General features: G+C 42.9%; 1 protein-coding gene across 1 annotated transcript in view; it reads left to right on the top strand.

Annotated features, from left to right (window-relative positions):
• WDFY4 (WDFY family member 4) overlaps positions 1–16,020 on the top strand; it is a 232,750-nt gene that overhangs the window by 130,094 nt on the left and 86,636 nt on the right. The window contains exons 39-42 of the mRNA XM_052640371.1: positions 5,280–5,357; positions 9,446–9,652; positions 11,028–11,079; positions 14,031–14,194. Coding sequence (XP_052496331.1) covers positions 5,280–5,357; positions 9,446–9,652; positions 11,028–11,079; positions 14,031–14,194 — 501 coding nt within the window. The remainder of the gene's footprint in view (positions 1–5,279; positions 5,358–9,445; positions 9,653–11,027; positions 11,080–14,030; positions 14,195–16,020) is intronic.

Here is a 16,020-nt window from a genome sequence, read left to right as displayed (position 1 = left end):
GTAATAAATCTATGTAATTTATATGTAAGCATAAATAACATTTTTTTAAATTATATATTTTTTTAAAATTGTGAAAAGAGTGGTATTGTCTTATATTTTTGCAGATTCTTTAATATCTATCTGGCTTAGTAGAAGGCAGATTGATTTTCATATCTGCCTTTTATTCAACTAGTTGTAATTCTTTTTTTTTTGGATGAAATAAATGAAGAAAATCTGATCTTTAACAGATACGAAATTAGAAAACAAAGGAGTATTTTTTGGGGGGGCCATGCTGTGTGGCCTTGTCGGATCTTAGTTCCCTGACCAGGGTTTGAACCCACAGCCCCTGAACTGAAAGTGCGGAGTCCTAACACTGAGCCACCGGGGAAGTCCCAAGAAAGGAGAATTTTAATAAACTTTTCAGAAAATTATAGATATTATTCTTTGATACTACACCAAAGTTCAACAAGTAGTAGCTTCTTGGAAGTTATCTGAAACTTCTATCAGTGAAATTTTTGTACTCTGTTACAGTAAAATGTATTTATTATCTTGCAGTTTGAATGGATATTTTAACCCATACACGATTTGGAACATGCGTATAACAAATAGTGAAAATATTGGTTCCTTGAGTCGAAAGATCTCCCAAATATTGATATGTTTCATTATGTAATGTGGAAAAATCATATTCATACACCACCAATCTTATCAGAAAAATATGTATCTACTGAGAAACTGTCAAGCTCATAAAGGCAGTTACAAGCTTTCCAACATTCTAACATTTGAAATTTGAAAGCCCAGAATGTATTATAGGCAATGAATACTGTCAGTGATTTTATTTTATATGACAGGTTCATTTTGTTCATTTTCAAGAAAATACCTGCCAAACGCCTGGGTCTTCATAACTTTAGCTTTATTTGGCAGCCATTCTTTCAAGGGCTTCCCCGTGGCTCATCAGTAAAGAATCCCCCTGCCAGTGCAGGAGACAGGGGTTCTGTTCCTGGGTTGGGAAGACCCAGGAGGAGGAAATGGCAGCCCACTCCAGTGTTCTTGCCTGAGAAATCCCGCAGACAGAGGAGCCTGGTGGGCTACAGTCCTTGGAGCTGCAAAAGAGCTGGACTTGACTTAGCAGCTAAACAACAACAACATTCTTTCAAATAAAAATGTAGCTAGTAGCTAGCTCAGCTCACAACTCTAACAACTATACGAATGCTTGTCCTTGAAATGACCGCTATAGTTTTTGGTATTCAGAGTGCTTTATGTAGATTTCCCATTTTATCACATAGACTATTAAAAAGTGTATTCACAGACTGAGATTTCATACAATTAATCCTGCACTTTTTTATCAATGACATTCTTAAGTGAAGACTTTTTTTCCTGTGAATTCCTACTGATGAGGACTATGTACACTGATCACTACACAGTTGGTGCCAGTGTCTTGGTTTGGACTATGAAAATGGCTTTATTCATCATGGCTTTTGGATCAGTGCACATATCAACACAGTGAAAAAAGGCAAAGGTGTTCTGGTATTCTGGAAATAGTTCTGACTTCACAGATCCCCTGAAAGGGTATTAAGGAGCCACTAGGGATTCAGGGACCACATTTTAAGAACCGTTACCGTAGAGGATATAATATATGACTGTATCATAATTCATTTATCCAGTCTATTCCTGATGGAAGTTTGCCTTGTTTCCACTTTGGGGCTACTTCAAACACTGCCGTTATGAGCATTCTCACATGTCTTCTGGAATACACATGCATGAATTTCTGTTAAGTATACACCTAGAAATGAAGTTGTTGGTTCACTGGGTATGTGTATACTCATCTTTTAAGACACTACCAAACTATGTTCCAAAATGGTTGTACCAGTTCAGCAGTGTAAGAGTTCCAGTTGCTCCACGCGATAATCAGAACATGACATTATTAGCTATTTGAATTTAGATATTCTTATTGTGCTTTTAGTTTATATCCTCCAGATGACAAATGAAATTGACCTCTTTGTTATATTTGTGTTGGTCATTGACAATTTTTTAAACGAAGTGCCTGTTCAATTTTTTCTTTTTAAAGATTTTCCATTGAATGTCTCTTTTTTTATCTTATTGATTTTTTTATCTTATCTGATTGATTTTGTTCTCTGAACTAATTTTTTTTTCAAATGGTGAAGCTAGAGCCCTCAATGACCTTTTTAAAAAGTAAACTTTCTATTTTAAGAATTGTAGATTCACACGCAATTGTAAGAAATTATACAGAGAGATCTCATATAACTTTTACCCAACTTCCCCCAATGGTATCATCTTGCAAAACTGTAATATAGCATCACAGCAAGGAATATCTCCATCACCACAAGAAGCCCCCTTGTTGCCCTTTGGGGATTTTTTTCTCCCTCAGCATAATTCTGTGTGGATTCATTCATCCAGGTTGTTGTATGTATCAACAGTTCATTCCTTTTTATTGTTGAGCGGCGTTCCACATTATGGATATTTCACCATTTCGTTAATTATTCACCTATTTAAGGTCATCTGGGTTGTTTCCACTTTTTGTCTGTTATGAATAAAGCTGCTATAAACATTCATGTACAGATTGGTTGTGTGAGTATAAGTTTTTCTTTCATGGGATAAATCCCCAGAAGTTACAACTTCTGGATCCTATGGTGGTTGACTGCATTTTTAAAAAAATCTACTGACTTGTTTTCCAGAGTGGCTGCACCCTACATTCCCACCAGCAATGATGAGTGATAACGTTTCTCTGTATCCTCATCAACATTCCTTGTTGTCATCTTTTAAATTTAACCATTCTGATAGAAGTGTAGTGATATCTCATTCTGGCTTTTATTTTCATTTTCTTAATGGATATTGATGTAGAACATGGCCCTCATGTGCTTCGTTGCCATTTTCATATCCTCTTTATGTCTATTCATATCTTTTGCACATATTCCAGTAGACTTTTTTTGCACTTAAGTTTTAAACTTCTTCATATATTCCAGATATTTGTCCTTTGATGGATATGTGACTTGCAAATATTTTCTTCCAGATTGTAGCTAATTATTACATCATTTTTCTATGAGTTTTGTAGAGCAAAAGTTTTAATGTTGATGAGATCAAATTCATTGATTTTTCCTTTTCTGAATTGTGTTTCTGGTATAAAATCTGAACACTTTAGCAATTTGTTGAATGAGAACAATAAAAGCATACATCTTTGTTTTCAGTCTTAGAGAGAAAGGATTTATTGTTTTGCATTAAATTTAATGTTAGTTGTGAGTTTTTGTAGATTATTTTTATCAGGTTCTCCTCTATTCCTAGCTTTCTGAGAGTTTTATAGTGAATGAGTGTTGAATTTTTTCAAATACTATTAAGCATCAATTGATATGATCATGGAGAAGGCAATGGCACCCCACTTCAGTACTCTTGCCTGGAAAATCCCATGGATGGAGGAGCCTGGTGGGCTGCAGTCCATGGGGTCGCTAAGAGTCGGACATGACTGAGTGACTTCCCTTTCACTTTTCACTTTCATGCATTGGAGAAGGAAATGGCACCCCACTCCAGTGTTCTTGCCTGGAGAATCCCAGGGACGGGGGAGCCTGGTGGGCTGCTGTCTATGGGGTCACACAGAGTCGGACACAACTGAAGTGACTTAGCAGCAGCAGCAGATACAATCATGTTATTTTCTATTTTAACCTACTAATATGGTAGATTACAGTGATTACTTTTTGGGTATGTACCAGCTGTGCATTCTTGAAATGAACTCCATTCTGTCGTTGTATGGGATTATTTCTATGTATTGCTAGGTTCTATTTGCTAATATTTTGTTAAAAACTTTACATCTCTATTTGTGAAAGTTAGGTTTATTTTCCTGTAGTATTTTTGTCTGGTTGTGATATAAAGTTATAAAGGTACTGCTCACTGCATAAAACAAATTGGGAAATGTACCCATCTTTTCTATTTTCTGGAAGACATTTTGTAAAATATATGTTAATTATTGCTTAAGTATTTTGTAAAATCCTCAAGTGAAGTCATCTGGACCTGGAAATTTACTTGGGGAGAGTATTTAAATTATGAATTCAATTTCCTTAACTGTTACATGCTATTCCAAGGATCTATTTTATGTTGGTTGAGATTTGGTAGCTTGTGCTTTTGTAAAGAATTTGTCCATTTAATCTCACTTATCACATTTATGTGTATCTAGTTGTTTGTACTATTCTCTTGCTATCTTTTTAATCAATTTGCATACATTGAACCATCCTTGCATCCCAAGGATACATTCCATTTCATCATGGTATCCGATTCTTGTGCTGTTGAATTGTTTGCCAGTATTTTATAGAGGACTTTTGTATCTGTGTTTATCATGGATATTGGTCTTTAGTGTTCTTTTGTGTGTGATATTTTTGCCTGGCTTTGGTATGAGTGATGCTGGCCTCTTATGATGAGTTGAAAAGTATTCCCTCTTCTATTTTTTTAAAAAATATAATTAGGTTTGGTGTTAATTCTTCTTTGAATGTTTGATAGAAATCTCTGGTAAAGCCATCTAGTCCTGGGCATTTTGGTGTGTGGAGGGGAAATATCTGATTGCTAGTTAGTCCCCCTATTTGTTATTGATCTGTTCAGATTTTCTAAAACTTAACTCTTTTCTAATGTAAGCATTTGGTGACATATACTTCCCTCTCAGCATTGTTTTAGCTATGCAACACAAATTTTGATATGTTCTACTTTCAATTTTATTTAATACAATATATTTTGTAAAATTTCCCTTGAGACTTACTTTTTGATCCATGGATTATTTAGAAGCATACTGTTTAGTTTCCAAGTGTTTGGAGGTTTCCTGTTACTGACTTCGGATTGATTCTGTTATGATCAGAAAATGTATTTTGCACATTTCAATTTTTTACACATTTGTTGAAGTTTGTTTTATGGTCTGGCATGTAGTTTGTCTCAGTATATATTTTTGGGGAGCTTGTGTATTCTACTATTGTTGGGTGACTTATTCCATAAATACGTTACTTGAACATTTTTTAGAATTCCCTTTTGACTGAAGTATTATGTTCTAGCTTTTCTAGTTATTCTTGGGAGGAAGATTTATCTGCTATAACCTGGTTCAATGTAGTTAGAGGTAAAAGTAACCCATAAACATGTCTGGGAATCTGAATGTGTGTGTGACAGTGTAGGTGATTCATGTGTTCATGAGGTTGTGAATGATTTGACCAACAAGTCCTGTGACCGTTACTTCCTCTGGCGCTTGGCCAGAGCAGGAAGTTCTCACCTAAAATCACGATTGTTACTAGCTGTGGCTTGTTCTCTCTCTTCTCCAGGACTTTGTGTCATGTATTGAGAACCACAGACGAAGAGGACAAGAACTATATGCATCTCTATACAAAGATCATGTACAGGTGAGAAGCAAGACAGTATCTTTCTCTGTACGGAAGACTGGAATCCACCTTGAACGTGAAATAAAGATTCACGAGAGCCTTTGGCTTAAACTCTAAATTGGCTCAGACAATAGCTGATCATCAGTGAGTCAGTTCTACCTGCAAGACCTATGCCGTGAAATTTGGATCCACAGTGACAGCAGCTGAGGAGATAGGCAGTGTGCCCATTCACGTATCTACTCATTCATCTGCTAGTAAATAGGCGTCAAGAGCCCAGGGCGCCTTGTGCTGGGAGCTCGGGGCATGACTCTGTTATCTGTGCCTCTGGACAGGCCCTGGCATGTCAGTGTCTCACTATTTGAGTTCACCAACTTCATTCAGAACTAGCAATACAATTAATAAATTCAGTTGCCATTGGGGGGAAAATAAGACGAGTCATTTAGGATTGCATCCTTTCTTTAGGAATATCCCTCATCACACTGTTCCATTTCCAGACAGACAACATTGTTTATCTAAACTTTCAAATCAGCATCTGTTCAAGACCAGTGACCATTTCTCTTCCTGTGGTTGGAAATGCTTGGAAGATTTGTTCATGGCTAGGAGAGTTGTGCTCTGTGGTACTTGGTGGATTTCTGCTGAAATGTGAAAGACGGAAAGTTCATGGGAAAGGACAGAACCTCAGCAGAGGCTCTGAGCCCAGAAGGCAAGGGTCCAGTCTCCTGGAACATCAGCCGGGCTCATTTTCAGCATGGGGCCTGTCTGGGGCTCAGAGAGTGCTTGAGAAAGTTGTGTAGAGCTTTACTGTTGATTGAGGTATTTTTGAGAAAATCAGCATTTTGAGGCTAATCCATAAGGACACTTTCCAAGTTTGTTTTGATGTTTTAAAGGATGCAGATGTTATCACTGTCTGACGGAGATGATGGGGTTTGGAGCGTTCACCCTGCTTTCTTTTAAGCAACAACACACTTTCCCAATGTAGCCTTGCTCCACTTCCTGAGAAGTCAAGTCCAAGGTCTGAAAAGAAATCAGGCCCATGAAATATGCCGTGTTCTTCAAGGACAGCTTCTCCTAAGTACACTCCTTGAGGTCCTCCCAAGAAGGTGGAGATAATGAGATTCAGGCCCTCACCCACACGGCTCTTAGTAACAGGTTACATAAAACTTCTCCAACTGGGCATTTTACCTGCACCCACGAGGTCGCTGGAGATGCAGGTGCTCACGACATGACGTGAGTGGCCTGCCTGCAAGCTGTGTCCACCCCGGGTGCAGATACTTCCTGTGCTTTCTCCTGATGGACATAAGGTTGCCAAGAGCAGGGCTGTGGCCTTGAATATGTACACATCCACCTCTTTGCAGTCTGCTCTGTATGGGCTCCTGAGACCCTAACAGTTCCGGTCCCAATAAGTGATGCTCACTAGCCCATCCTATAGCCATTCATCACCCACCAAAGTCAGGTCAGCCGTACTCCAGCACTGGGGCTGGAGGCAGACACGGGCTGGTTGCCAAGACGAAAGCCGCAATGAGGCTGCCCAGGCGTTTCTATCCAGCCAAGACTCATAGCTGCCCCTAATTCACCAGCATCCCTGCCTCTGGGCCTGATGTGGCATTTGGCCTATTCGAGGCTTGAACTGAAAGAGGACTCTACCCTGTGCACAGACATGGGCGTTGCGAACACCTTGCAGGTGTAGAAACTCAGGGCTTTTGCTTCTTTTTTTTTTTTTTTTTAATTTTCAGTCTGTTTATTTGTTTTGAATGTCATATATTCAGATTTCTTATACATAATTAGATTCAGAGTAAGTCTTACTGGTGAGTTTAAAATAAATTCTATGATACAAATTTAGGTGACTTTGATTATGTAAATAAGGTGAATATCATTCCCTAAAAATTATTCCATTGCCTTTAGTCACGTCATGTTCTCAGTCCTGGGACCACATATAGCCTTCTATTATGGATTAAACAATTGCTCATCTCTGAGGGATGAATGAGGGATCCTATCACCGACACTCGTATGTCTGACTGCAGATATTCAAAAAAACACATTTGCCCTGCAGTGAAGACTCAGGCGGACATGAACCACCAGGGTGCACAGATGGAGCCTTAAGGTGGAAGGGATGACCTTAAAAGAGTAATTTGCAACTCCAGATGGACAACCCAGTAGCTTGGGATCGTTCATCCTCTATGAAGCTCAATATGGAACTATAAATGCAACAATAGTCTCCAAGGAGCTGAAATATTCTCCCCAAACAAGTGTTCATTTCATATAACTAAATCCATATAAAAGACTTTGGATAGTCATTATTTTCCTGGAGTCTTTTATTAAAAAATTGGAGTACTTGTAAAATGCTATGATCATTTTGGGTATGAATTTAAGAACTGTGGAGAAACAAAGTAATCTTGTTTTGAAATAAGATTTGCTTTATTCACAATAATACTACTAACTGCTTAAGTTTGTGAGGCACCATATTAAACTCTTGAAAATATTGTCTCATTCGATCCTTATATAATCCCACGGTTTTATTATTGCCGTAATATTACTAACCAAATTTGACTGATGAAGATTCTGAGTCTCCTTCAGATTTAGTGGCTAGTGAAAAGCAGAAATATTGGGACAACCCAAGTTCCTCTGACACCAAAGACCATGTGCTTAGAACTGTACCATCTGTTTTGTTTTTGATACAGTTTGCAAGCTCTGAGAATGATTTTCCCATTTAAAGTGGTCCAGATTTTCAGGGTCTACCTCTAAGCGTGCCAGTCTTTGAAGTAATACTGGCAGAAAGTAGGATTTAATAAAATGACACCAGGGCCCTAGGAAAGGACTCAGGCATGCAGGCTGAAGCTAAAGGCTGTGCAGTCAGACAGACTGGGTTTCAATCCTAGCTTGGCCAGCTGCTGGTCACCTTGGGGAAATCACTTCTCCTCTTCTAGACCTCATTCCTTCATGAGGATAAAAGAAATTACTTACAAGTTCCCGCATTCACTTTCAGTGTCATTGTGTGGAGGGGATGAAATAGAGCAGGTAAGGGGCTCAGCCTAATATATGACAATGAGTTTCTTCTCTATGTCTAAGGTCTGTGCTTCTTGTCATTAACACTTTCACCTTTCAGCTTTCTGAAAAATTAAAATGTAGGGTGCATGCCGTCAAATACGTGAATAGTTGCAAAAGTTTGCCCTGCAGACAAAGGTGATTCTGCTGTCCAAACTGAATTGAAATGTTTTCTTGAAAGACGATGTAGGAAACTTCAGTGTGGCATACAGAGGCGGTCTGGGGCACTGATGTACTTTGTTAAAGGTTTGAGTTATACTCTAGCAGAAGATGCGGCCTTCCCCAGTAGCTCAGTGGTAAAGGATCTGCCTGCAATGCGGGAGACATAGGAGACGTGGGTTCGATCCCTGGGTCGGGAAGATCCCCTGGAGGAGGAAATGGCAACCCACTCCAGTATTCTTGCCAGGAGAATCTCATGGACAGAGGAGCCTGGTGGGCTACAGTCTGTAGCATTGCAAAGAGTCGGACACGACAGGGTGACCGAGCATAGCAGAGCCCCAGCAGAAAGGACAACAGTCAAGTGCTACATATGCGAACTACGAGGGCTTCACAGGTGTTAGGTGGGGTTATGTTCACTAATGTCAAAGGTTTGGGCTTCCGTGAACAGCCTCATCGCACCTTCAGTCCAGACACTAGAAGGAGTGTTTTCAGTAGGAGTGGGTAGGGACCATGGTAAAATCCCCTGTCTACTTTGAAGGGCAGGGGCTATGGTGGGCTGCTGTGTCTGTTCTGTCAAATAGCTCCCCAGTCCTCGGATGAGTAGTATGGGGACCTTTGGACAGTGCAGCACACAGCAGTCACGAAGCTCTATGGGCCAAAGGGCAGAGGATTTTTCTCCTCCTTGAACCTGAGTTAAATGGTCTCAAAGCTGGACAAACTGATTTCTTCTCCTGACCTGGTCCTGGCTCCAGAGATTTCACTACACACCCTGCAGGTGCTTGTGGCTGCCTTTAGAGGTTATTTTCTTCAGGCAGTTACGAGGGGCTTGGTCTGTTCATCCCAGGAGGTTTGGGGCCAGGCCGACAAGGAGCTGGGTCCAGGAGTGATGCTATACTTCTGCTTCCCAGAGACGGAGATGTGGCAACATCAAGGCGGCCAATGCGTGGACCAGAATCCAGGAGCAGCTTTTTGGGGAGCTGGGCTTGTGGAATCAGATGGCAGAAGCCACACCCTGCTCCCAGTGGGAACTGGATTGGAGAGAAGGACCCGCTCGTATGCGGAAACGCATCAGACGCTTATCTCCATGGGAGGCCCTGAATCAAGAAAGGCTCAAGGTAAGAATCAGATGCAACAAGAGAGGATGCTTCCAGACAGGAAATGTGTAGGGAGGTGTCTCCTTAGCTTTTCCATCTGATGTTTCCATCAGGAGTGCTTTGGCATGAACAGGGAGGAAATAGAATGTCCGCAGTTAACTGTAGGAGTGCTGTGATGTATTCTTGATGCTGTTTGACAGAAGAATCACTAATTCCCCCAGTACATAGAAGGGATGCTCTAACTACAGTCTGAATGAATGTAGATATGAGTGGTTCAGCACCAACACCACCAACCTAATACCATGCTGACATCCATAAAAGTCCATTAGAATGGTCTGGATGCCAGCTTTTGGAAAGAGCAATGTGATGGACATAGTCTGCGTGCCCAAGTTATGTGTCTTGGAGCAGTCATAACCAGCCCTCATACGGGCATTACTGCGCAGGCAAATCCCATATCAAGTACAGTGGAAATAGCTGGAACTCAGCTGTTTACGCAAGCTCAAGCCTGTGACCCATTTAGTCCAAATGATGCTGAAACTGGATTAGATTCCCAGGCAAGAAAATCTGGACAGTCCCTGGGACTTGGCTGCAATGGAGCTTGGACTCTCGGTCAGGCTTATGTTTGTGCCTTTTAAATGATGAAGAATTATCCTTGGATTGGTAGTATGAATATAGGAAGAACCTGTTAACAGCCTTTCGTGTTCTCACTGAATGATCCTGGTTTAAAAGATTCTGAAAAGCTGTCTGTCCAAACCCTGGAACTCAAGGTGTTTTCTGCGTTCACCTGAAGTTACAAGGTTGGATTCATTCTCTAGTCCATCTCCCCAGAACCTTTTACCCACGCTAAATCCTTTGTGAAACCTAATGAAGAATTATATTTAATTTATTCCATAGACATTTTAAGTTTTAATGTATTATCAATAAACATCTGGTGGGGTATAGTATTTTTCCCTTAAATATATTCCTTAGGAGATGGAGGCAGGAAAAGCCAGCCTACCCATGGTGCTGATGGCAAGGCTAAAGGCTGGCTGTGGAACCTGGCCTCTGGTCTCTTGGGCTGCCCCAGACCCTGTCTCTGGTACCCCCTCCAGGGTGGCCCATACCACAGACAGCCAGGATGCGCTCTACTCCCACCTGGCATATCTTTGGTAATTACTGTAAATCTGACTTAATGGAAAATTGTGGGTTTTTTCTCCTTTGACTCAGGAACATTACTATTTGCATTTTATTGTGGTCCTTTAGGATTTGGCGTTTTGCTCCCCTTGCATCTGAGTCTTGAGTGTATGAGTGATTCGAAGGGGTCAAATGTGTGTGTGTGTCTGTGCAAATCTTCGGAATGGGGGCTGGGGCACATAGGTATCCAAATCTAATTTCTGTTTCTCTGGTTTTATTTTAGGAAAGCCAAGACAGAAATGGCAATGTTTCTCAGATAAACACTGAACACCAAGGTATTCAATTTATCTATTTTTTAATTCAATATTTAAACCAATTTATTGCTTTATTTAACATCTTCTTAAAGGTATCAAGTTAATATATTGTAGGAAAAGAATGCTGCAAGCCTAGAGTAGAGAGTGCAAAGCCTTTCATCTCCGTGCTCTTGCAGACATGATTACTCTATTAAGGGAAGGATTTGGGGTTTATGTTGCAACAGTAAGAACTTTTCTCAGGAAAATTATCTTGTTAGTTTTCTCTGTGAGGGAAATCTCAAAAGTGCCCTGCCCAGTACAAATACATGTTCAATATTTAACCTAAAACACCTCGGAGGAAAATGGGAAAATGTTTTAGAGCAAAAGTGGATGGAAGAGATATTTAATACTTATACTGAATTCTCTGATTATAAAGATGACAGATATAGTGGTCATTATTATTTCTCCAGTTTGAAAATGTACTTTGGATTCCTTATATTTATTTTTTAGGTAATATTCATGGAGGAACTTGGTTGAATTGATATGTTGATAATCTAGTTTGTTTTCAGAGATCATTTTGCCCCGTACACTTCCAATTGAAAGTGAAAGTCACTCAGTCGTGTCCAGCTCTTTGCAACCCCATACAGTCCATGGAATTCTCTAGGGCAGAATCCTGGAGTGGGTAGCCTTCCCTTCTCCAGGGGATCTTCCCAACCCAGGGATCGAACCCACGTCTCCCGCGTTGCAGGCGGATTCTTCACCAGCTGAGCCACCAGGGAAGGCCTGGACACGTCCAAATGCACACAAATACACACTCAGACACACGCGCTGTATTTCAGTTTTGTGTTTCCACCAAGGATGTGCCTTTTGTTTCAAACACTCCCTGTCTGTAAGTTTCACTGTATCCTAGGCTGCAGCTAACGTCACCTCCCTAACCAAGTGACAACTTCCTGGAGCTGATTAAACGTGCCTCATTCCGTGTCTCAGCACCGGAGTTTGTGTGGAGCTTGCTGTCTGGCCAGTCTGCAGTCACAAAGCCCAGAAATAAGGATCTTGAACCCTGACCCTGTGTTGATCTGGGGGTCCCACTGTAGCGCAGGACTTGGGATGACATTGTAACACCCCTTTTGCGGTTTCTCTTCTTTTCGGCCCAAGCGCCGTCGCCTAAGGTTAGAGGGACAGTCTGCCTGCTCTCTCTCTTGGAATGGGTGGCTGCAGAGGGTGCAGGGGCAGAAAGCAGGGGCTGAGGCCACGGGCTGCTGGGCCCCCTCGCTCACCACACAGAGGGCCCCCTTGGTCGCCTAGGACCCCAGGTCTTCTCTGCGTTTCCAGCATGGACCCCCAATTCCCAGTAGGGAGCTGAGGAAGGGGAAGAGAAAGGGGTGCGACTGTCTGCCGTGCCTCTGGGGCGCCCGTTCCTGCACAGTGTTCTCTTTGCCTGGGGAAAGTCTGTGATGACTGTCGCTGTGAGCGGCAGGCACTGTCACACAGCCAGATATGAGACGCCCAGGTGGGGAGGAGTTCAAAGAGATGAGCATCCTGGCACAAAGAAAATGACCAGAAGCCCCCTTGACCTGGCTGCCATGTGCAACGTGCTGCTCAAGGCAGGCGGCCCCCAGGACAGGGTGGAGGAGCAAGATCTGGAGATATAGGCGGGTCTATGCTTAGCTGGTACCCAGGTGCACGCGTCCAGGAGTGCGTCCTCAGGAAATAAGTCTGTATGTACACACACTGATTGCAGCACAGTAGATTTTGGTAGTACAGAAATAGATAATAGTTGTATTTCTAAAAAATAGGAAACAGGTTGAGTGTTTATGGAAGTCACACAATAGATTATTACACAGCCACTTAAGTTGCTTTCTAAGAACTTTTAAGGGAATAAGAAAGTATTCATGGCATAACATTTTTTGAGCAAAAATTTAGAAAAGAAAAGCTATAAATTCAATATAATTCTCATCATGTCCAAAATTTCACCTGTGCATACATATACGTGGGGCTTTCCAGGTGACTTGGTAGTAAAGAGTCAGCCTGCCAATGAGGAGATGCATGAGACACGGGTTTGACCCCTGGGTCAGGAAGATCCCTGGAGGAGGAGGTGGCAACCGACCTCAGTATTCTTGCCTGAAAAATCCCATTGACAAAGGAGCCTGGCGGGCTACAGTCCATGGGATTGCAAAGAGACAGACACAGCTGAGCATGAACATACGTGTATTTCTGCACATATACATATGTGTACAGAAACGATATAGAAGTACACCAAAGTATGGCCAGTGAGGGCAAACAGCCCAGAGATGAAAGGGACTCTTGCGAGGGACTTGGTGCAGATCCTGCCTCAGATGTTAGTAGCCACATGACCTTGAGTCAAATAATTAGCCTCTGTCAGTATCTTCATTAGTCAAGTGATGATGGAATGGAACCTACGGCCCAGGCAGGAGCAGAGGGAACTGCCATTCAAGGACCCGGCACAGAGAAAGTGCTCTGTAAATGAGAGCTGCAAAATTTTGTTATTTGTACTCTCTCTGGGCTCATGGGCAATATTTGTTTTATTTTTCACAATTTTTGTATTTCTCCCAATTTCATGTGTTTTCCAAGGATACTTTCCATAATTAGGAGGAAAAAGGTCACTTTTTAAAAAGAGTGAACAAAGTGAAGTTGACAAAAAGCAAATCCTGGTGACCCTCTAGGGAACTGCTTTACTGATTAATGAAGGTAAATTTTGAAATGTCGCCCTGTGATCACTGGAGACGCTAGAGCAACCGGACTTAGGTACACTTTCTGGAGTAAATCAACCTGCAGGCATGATCACCTCACACTGAGGTCAGAGGGGTATGTCCACTTTCAGAAACAGTGAGGGACACCCTGGAATCCACACCGTTCACGGCTGCTCTGAGACTTTGCAGTTCCTCCCAGGGCCTCGGGCCTAGGCTGCACACTTCCCTCACGATGCAAGGTGGCCCATGTCCAAACCTCATCTCCCCTTTTTGCTGTTGCAGATGAGCTGACACTGAAGGAAGGTGAGAGCGAGAGAGACGAGGTGGTGGACTGCACCCAGCTGACCTTCTTCCCCGCCTTGCATGAAAGCCTGCACTCCGAAGATTTCTTAGAACTATGTCGGGAAAGACAAGTCATCTTACAAGAGCTTCTTGATCATGAAAAGGTAACACAGCCCATCACAATTACTCTTTAAAGATTATCAGACATGAGAGAACTCAATTTTTTGCATTCACGTGGGAGGTGATATCTCTATTCACCATAAAAAAGTGAAGGAGCAAAAACCCCAGCATACTCCTAAATTTATGGGCCCAGAGCAAGTGTGTAAATGCCCACTATGTCTTGCATCAAAATGTGTAGATGTAAGTCATGTTGCTAATCTGTTAAATGAAATATGTTCTAATGTCCTACATTGACCTTCATAATAATCTGGGAGGCCAATTTCAACTTAGAATTCTTGACCTTCTTGTGGTTCAGCATCTTGGTTCCCTGCTCACAGCCTGACCACCCTGAGGGTTGATCCCACACCTTCATAAGAGACCTTGGTGGATGTGTTTGGACACTGCCCTTTGTCCCAGCTGTCCCCACACTCCTCACCCTGAAATCAGCTCCCCTTGGCCACCACTCAAGCCTAGAGGAAGCATACTCATGGCACCGTGAGCCCCGGAACGGTGGGCCTGTGCGTGGTGTGCACAGCCAGAAGGCGGGCTGGGCAGTTAGCAGGGAAACCTGTGGTTGGGAATGCCTGGAGCTGGGCTGTGGAATCCCAGGCTCTCAGTGTGCGTGACCTCTGGATATGCCTGGAGGAGGGTTAGGGGTTCTCCCTGAAGTACAGGCACAGAGGTGGGCTCTCTTACACAAATCTAAGTATGGGAGATGAAGCACATGTCTTAAAGTAACACAGAACTGAACTGAAATCTCAACATGGCCACATACTACATAAATGGCTGGTTACTTCATCTTTGTGAGCCTCAGTTACTCTCATCTTTAATATCGCAGCCATAGCAACCATTTCACAAAATGCTCATAAGGCTTAAATGGAATAATGGAAGCAAAGTGACTGGTGCAGAGCCCAGCTCATGTGAGGTGGCTTATTAAAGGCCAGTTCTCTTCCCGTTTCAAAGGCCGTCTCTCATCTATCAACACTGCTGTCTGGGTCACGATGCCTGTGAGTGAAGAAGAGGCCCCAGCAAAGCAGAGGAGTGGGCAGGGCAGGGCCAGAAAGCCATGCGGGGTCTCCGCAGAGGTGAATGCAGGAGAGCTGAGGGCTAGCCTGGCCACGGGGTAGACAAGGGCAGAGCAGAGCTACGGGCCACTGAGCAAGCAGCCTGGGTTTCCAGGCACAGGTGACAAGCTCAGGGAGTCTGTGATGGGTTTCAGCAAGGAGCGGAAATTGAAGCCTGTCCCTTCCAAGGGCAGGTTCCTGGGAGAGACTCCTGGAGGGTGTCGGATTGGGATTTGCTCCTTCAAGGCATTGGGTGAAAGGGCTGGCTTGAGGTGCATTGGCCTAAGGGATGACTGCAGAGCTTCTACCACGTTGCTTAGTTGCTTTCAGATCTGGGTGACAGTTCAGTCAACACAGTCCTGGAAGAACAAGGTCCTTATATGTGCTTAACCCGCAGCTTTCAGCCAGAGAGCACACTTGCACACCCCCATCGTTCCTGGCCGCTGCGCCTCTGCTCATGCTGGTTCGTCTGTGTGCAGTGTCTGCGTGCTAGACTCCTGGCGGCTGACTCGCCGAGGCCCGTCTTGACCAGCCCCCAGGCCGAGGCCCGTCTTGACCGGCCCCCAGTCTGAGCCCTAGAGAGCTGTCTCTCCTCCTTCCCTGTGTCCCCTGCCCACTACCTCTCCTACCTCTGCCCCTGGCATACAGGCTAACTTCACCACTCCACCTGTCTCTCTCTCTCTCTCTCACTGTACTGATGCTCATTTATGGAGGGACCCCATTTCTTCCTGAGGTGCCCAACTAGGGGCATGCCTAGAGAAGCCAGC

This window comes from Budorcas taxicolor, chromosome 5, assembly GCF_023091745.1.
Source record: "Budorcas taxicolor isolate Tak-1 chromosome 5, Takin1.1, whole genome shotgun sequence".
NCBI lineage: Eukaryota > Metazoa > Chordata > Mammalia > Artiodactyla > Bovidae > Budorcas > Budorcas taxicolor.
The sequence above is the reverse complement of the archived record's forward strand: the minus strand, read 5'-3'. Positions and strand labels throughout refer to the sequence as shown.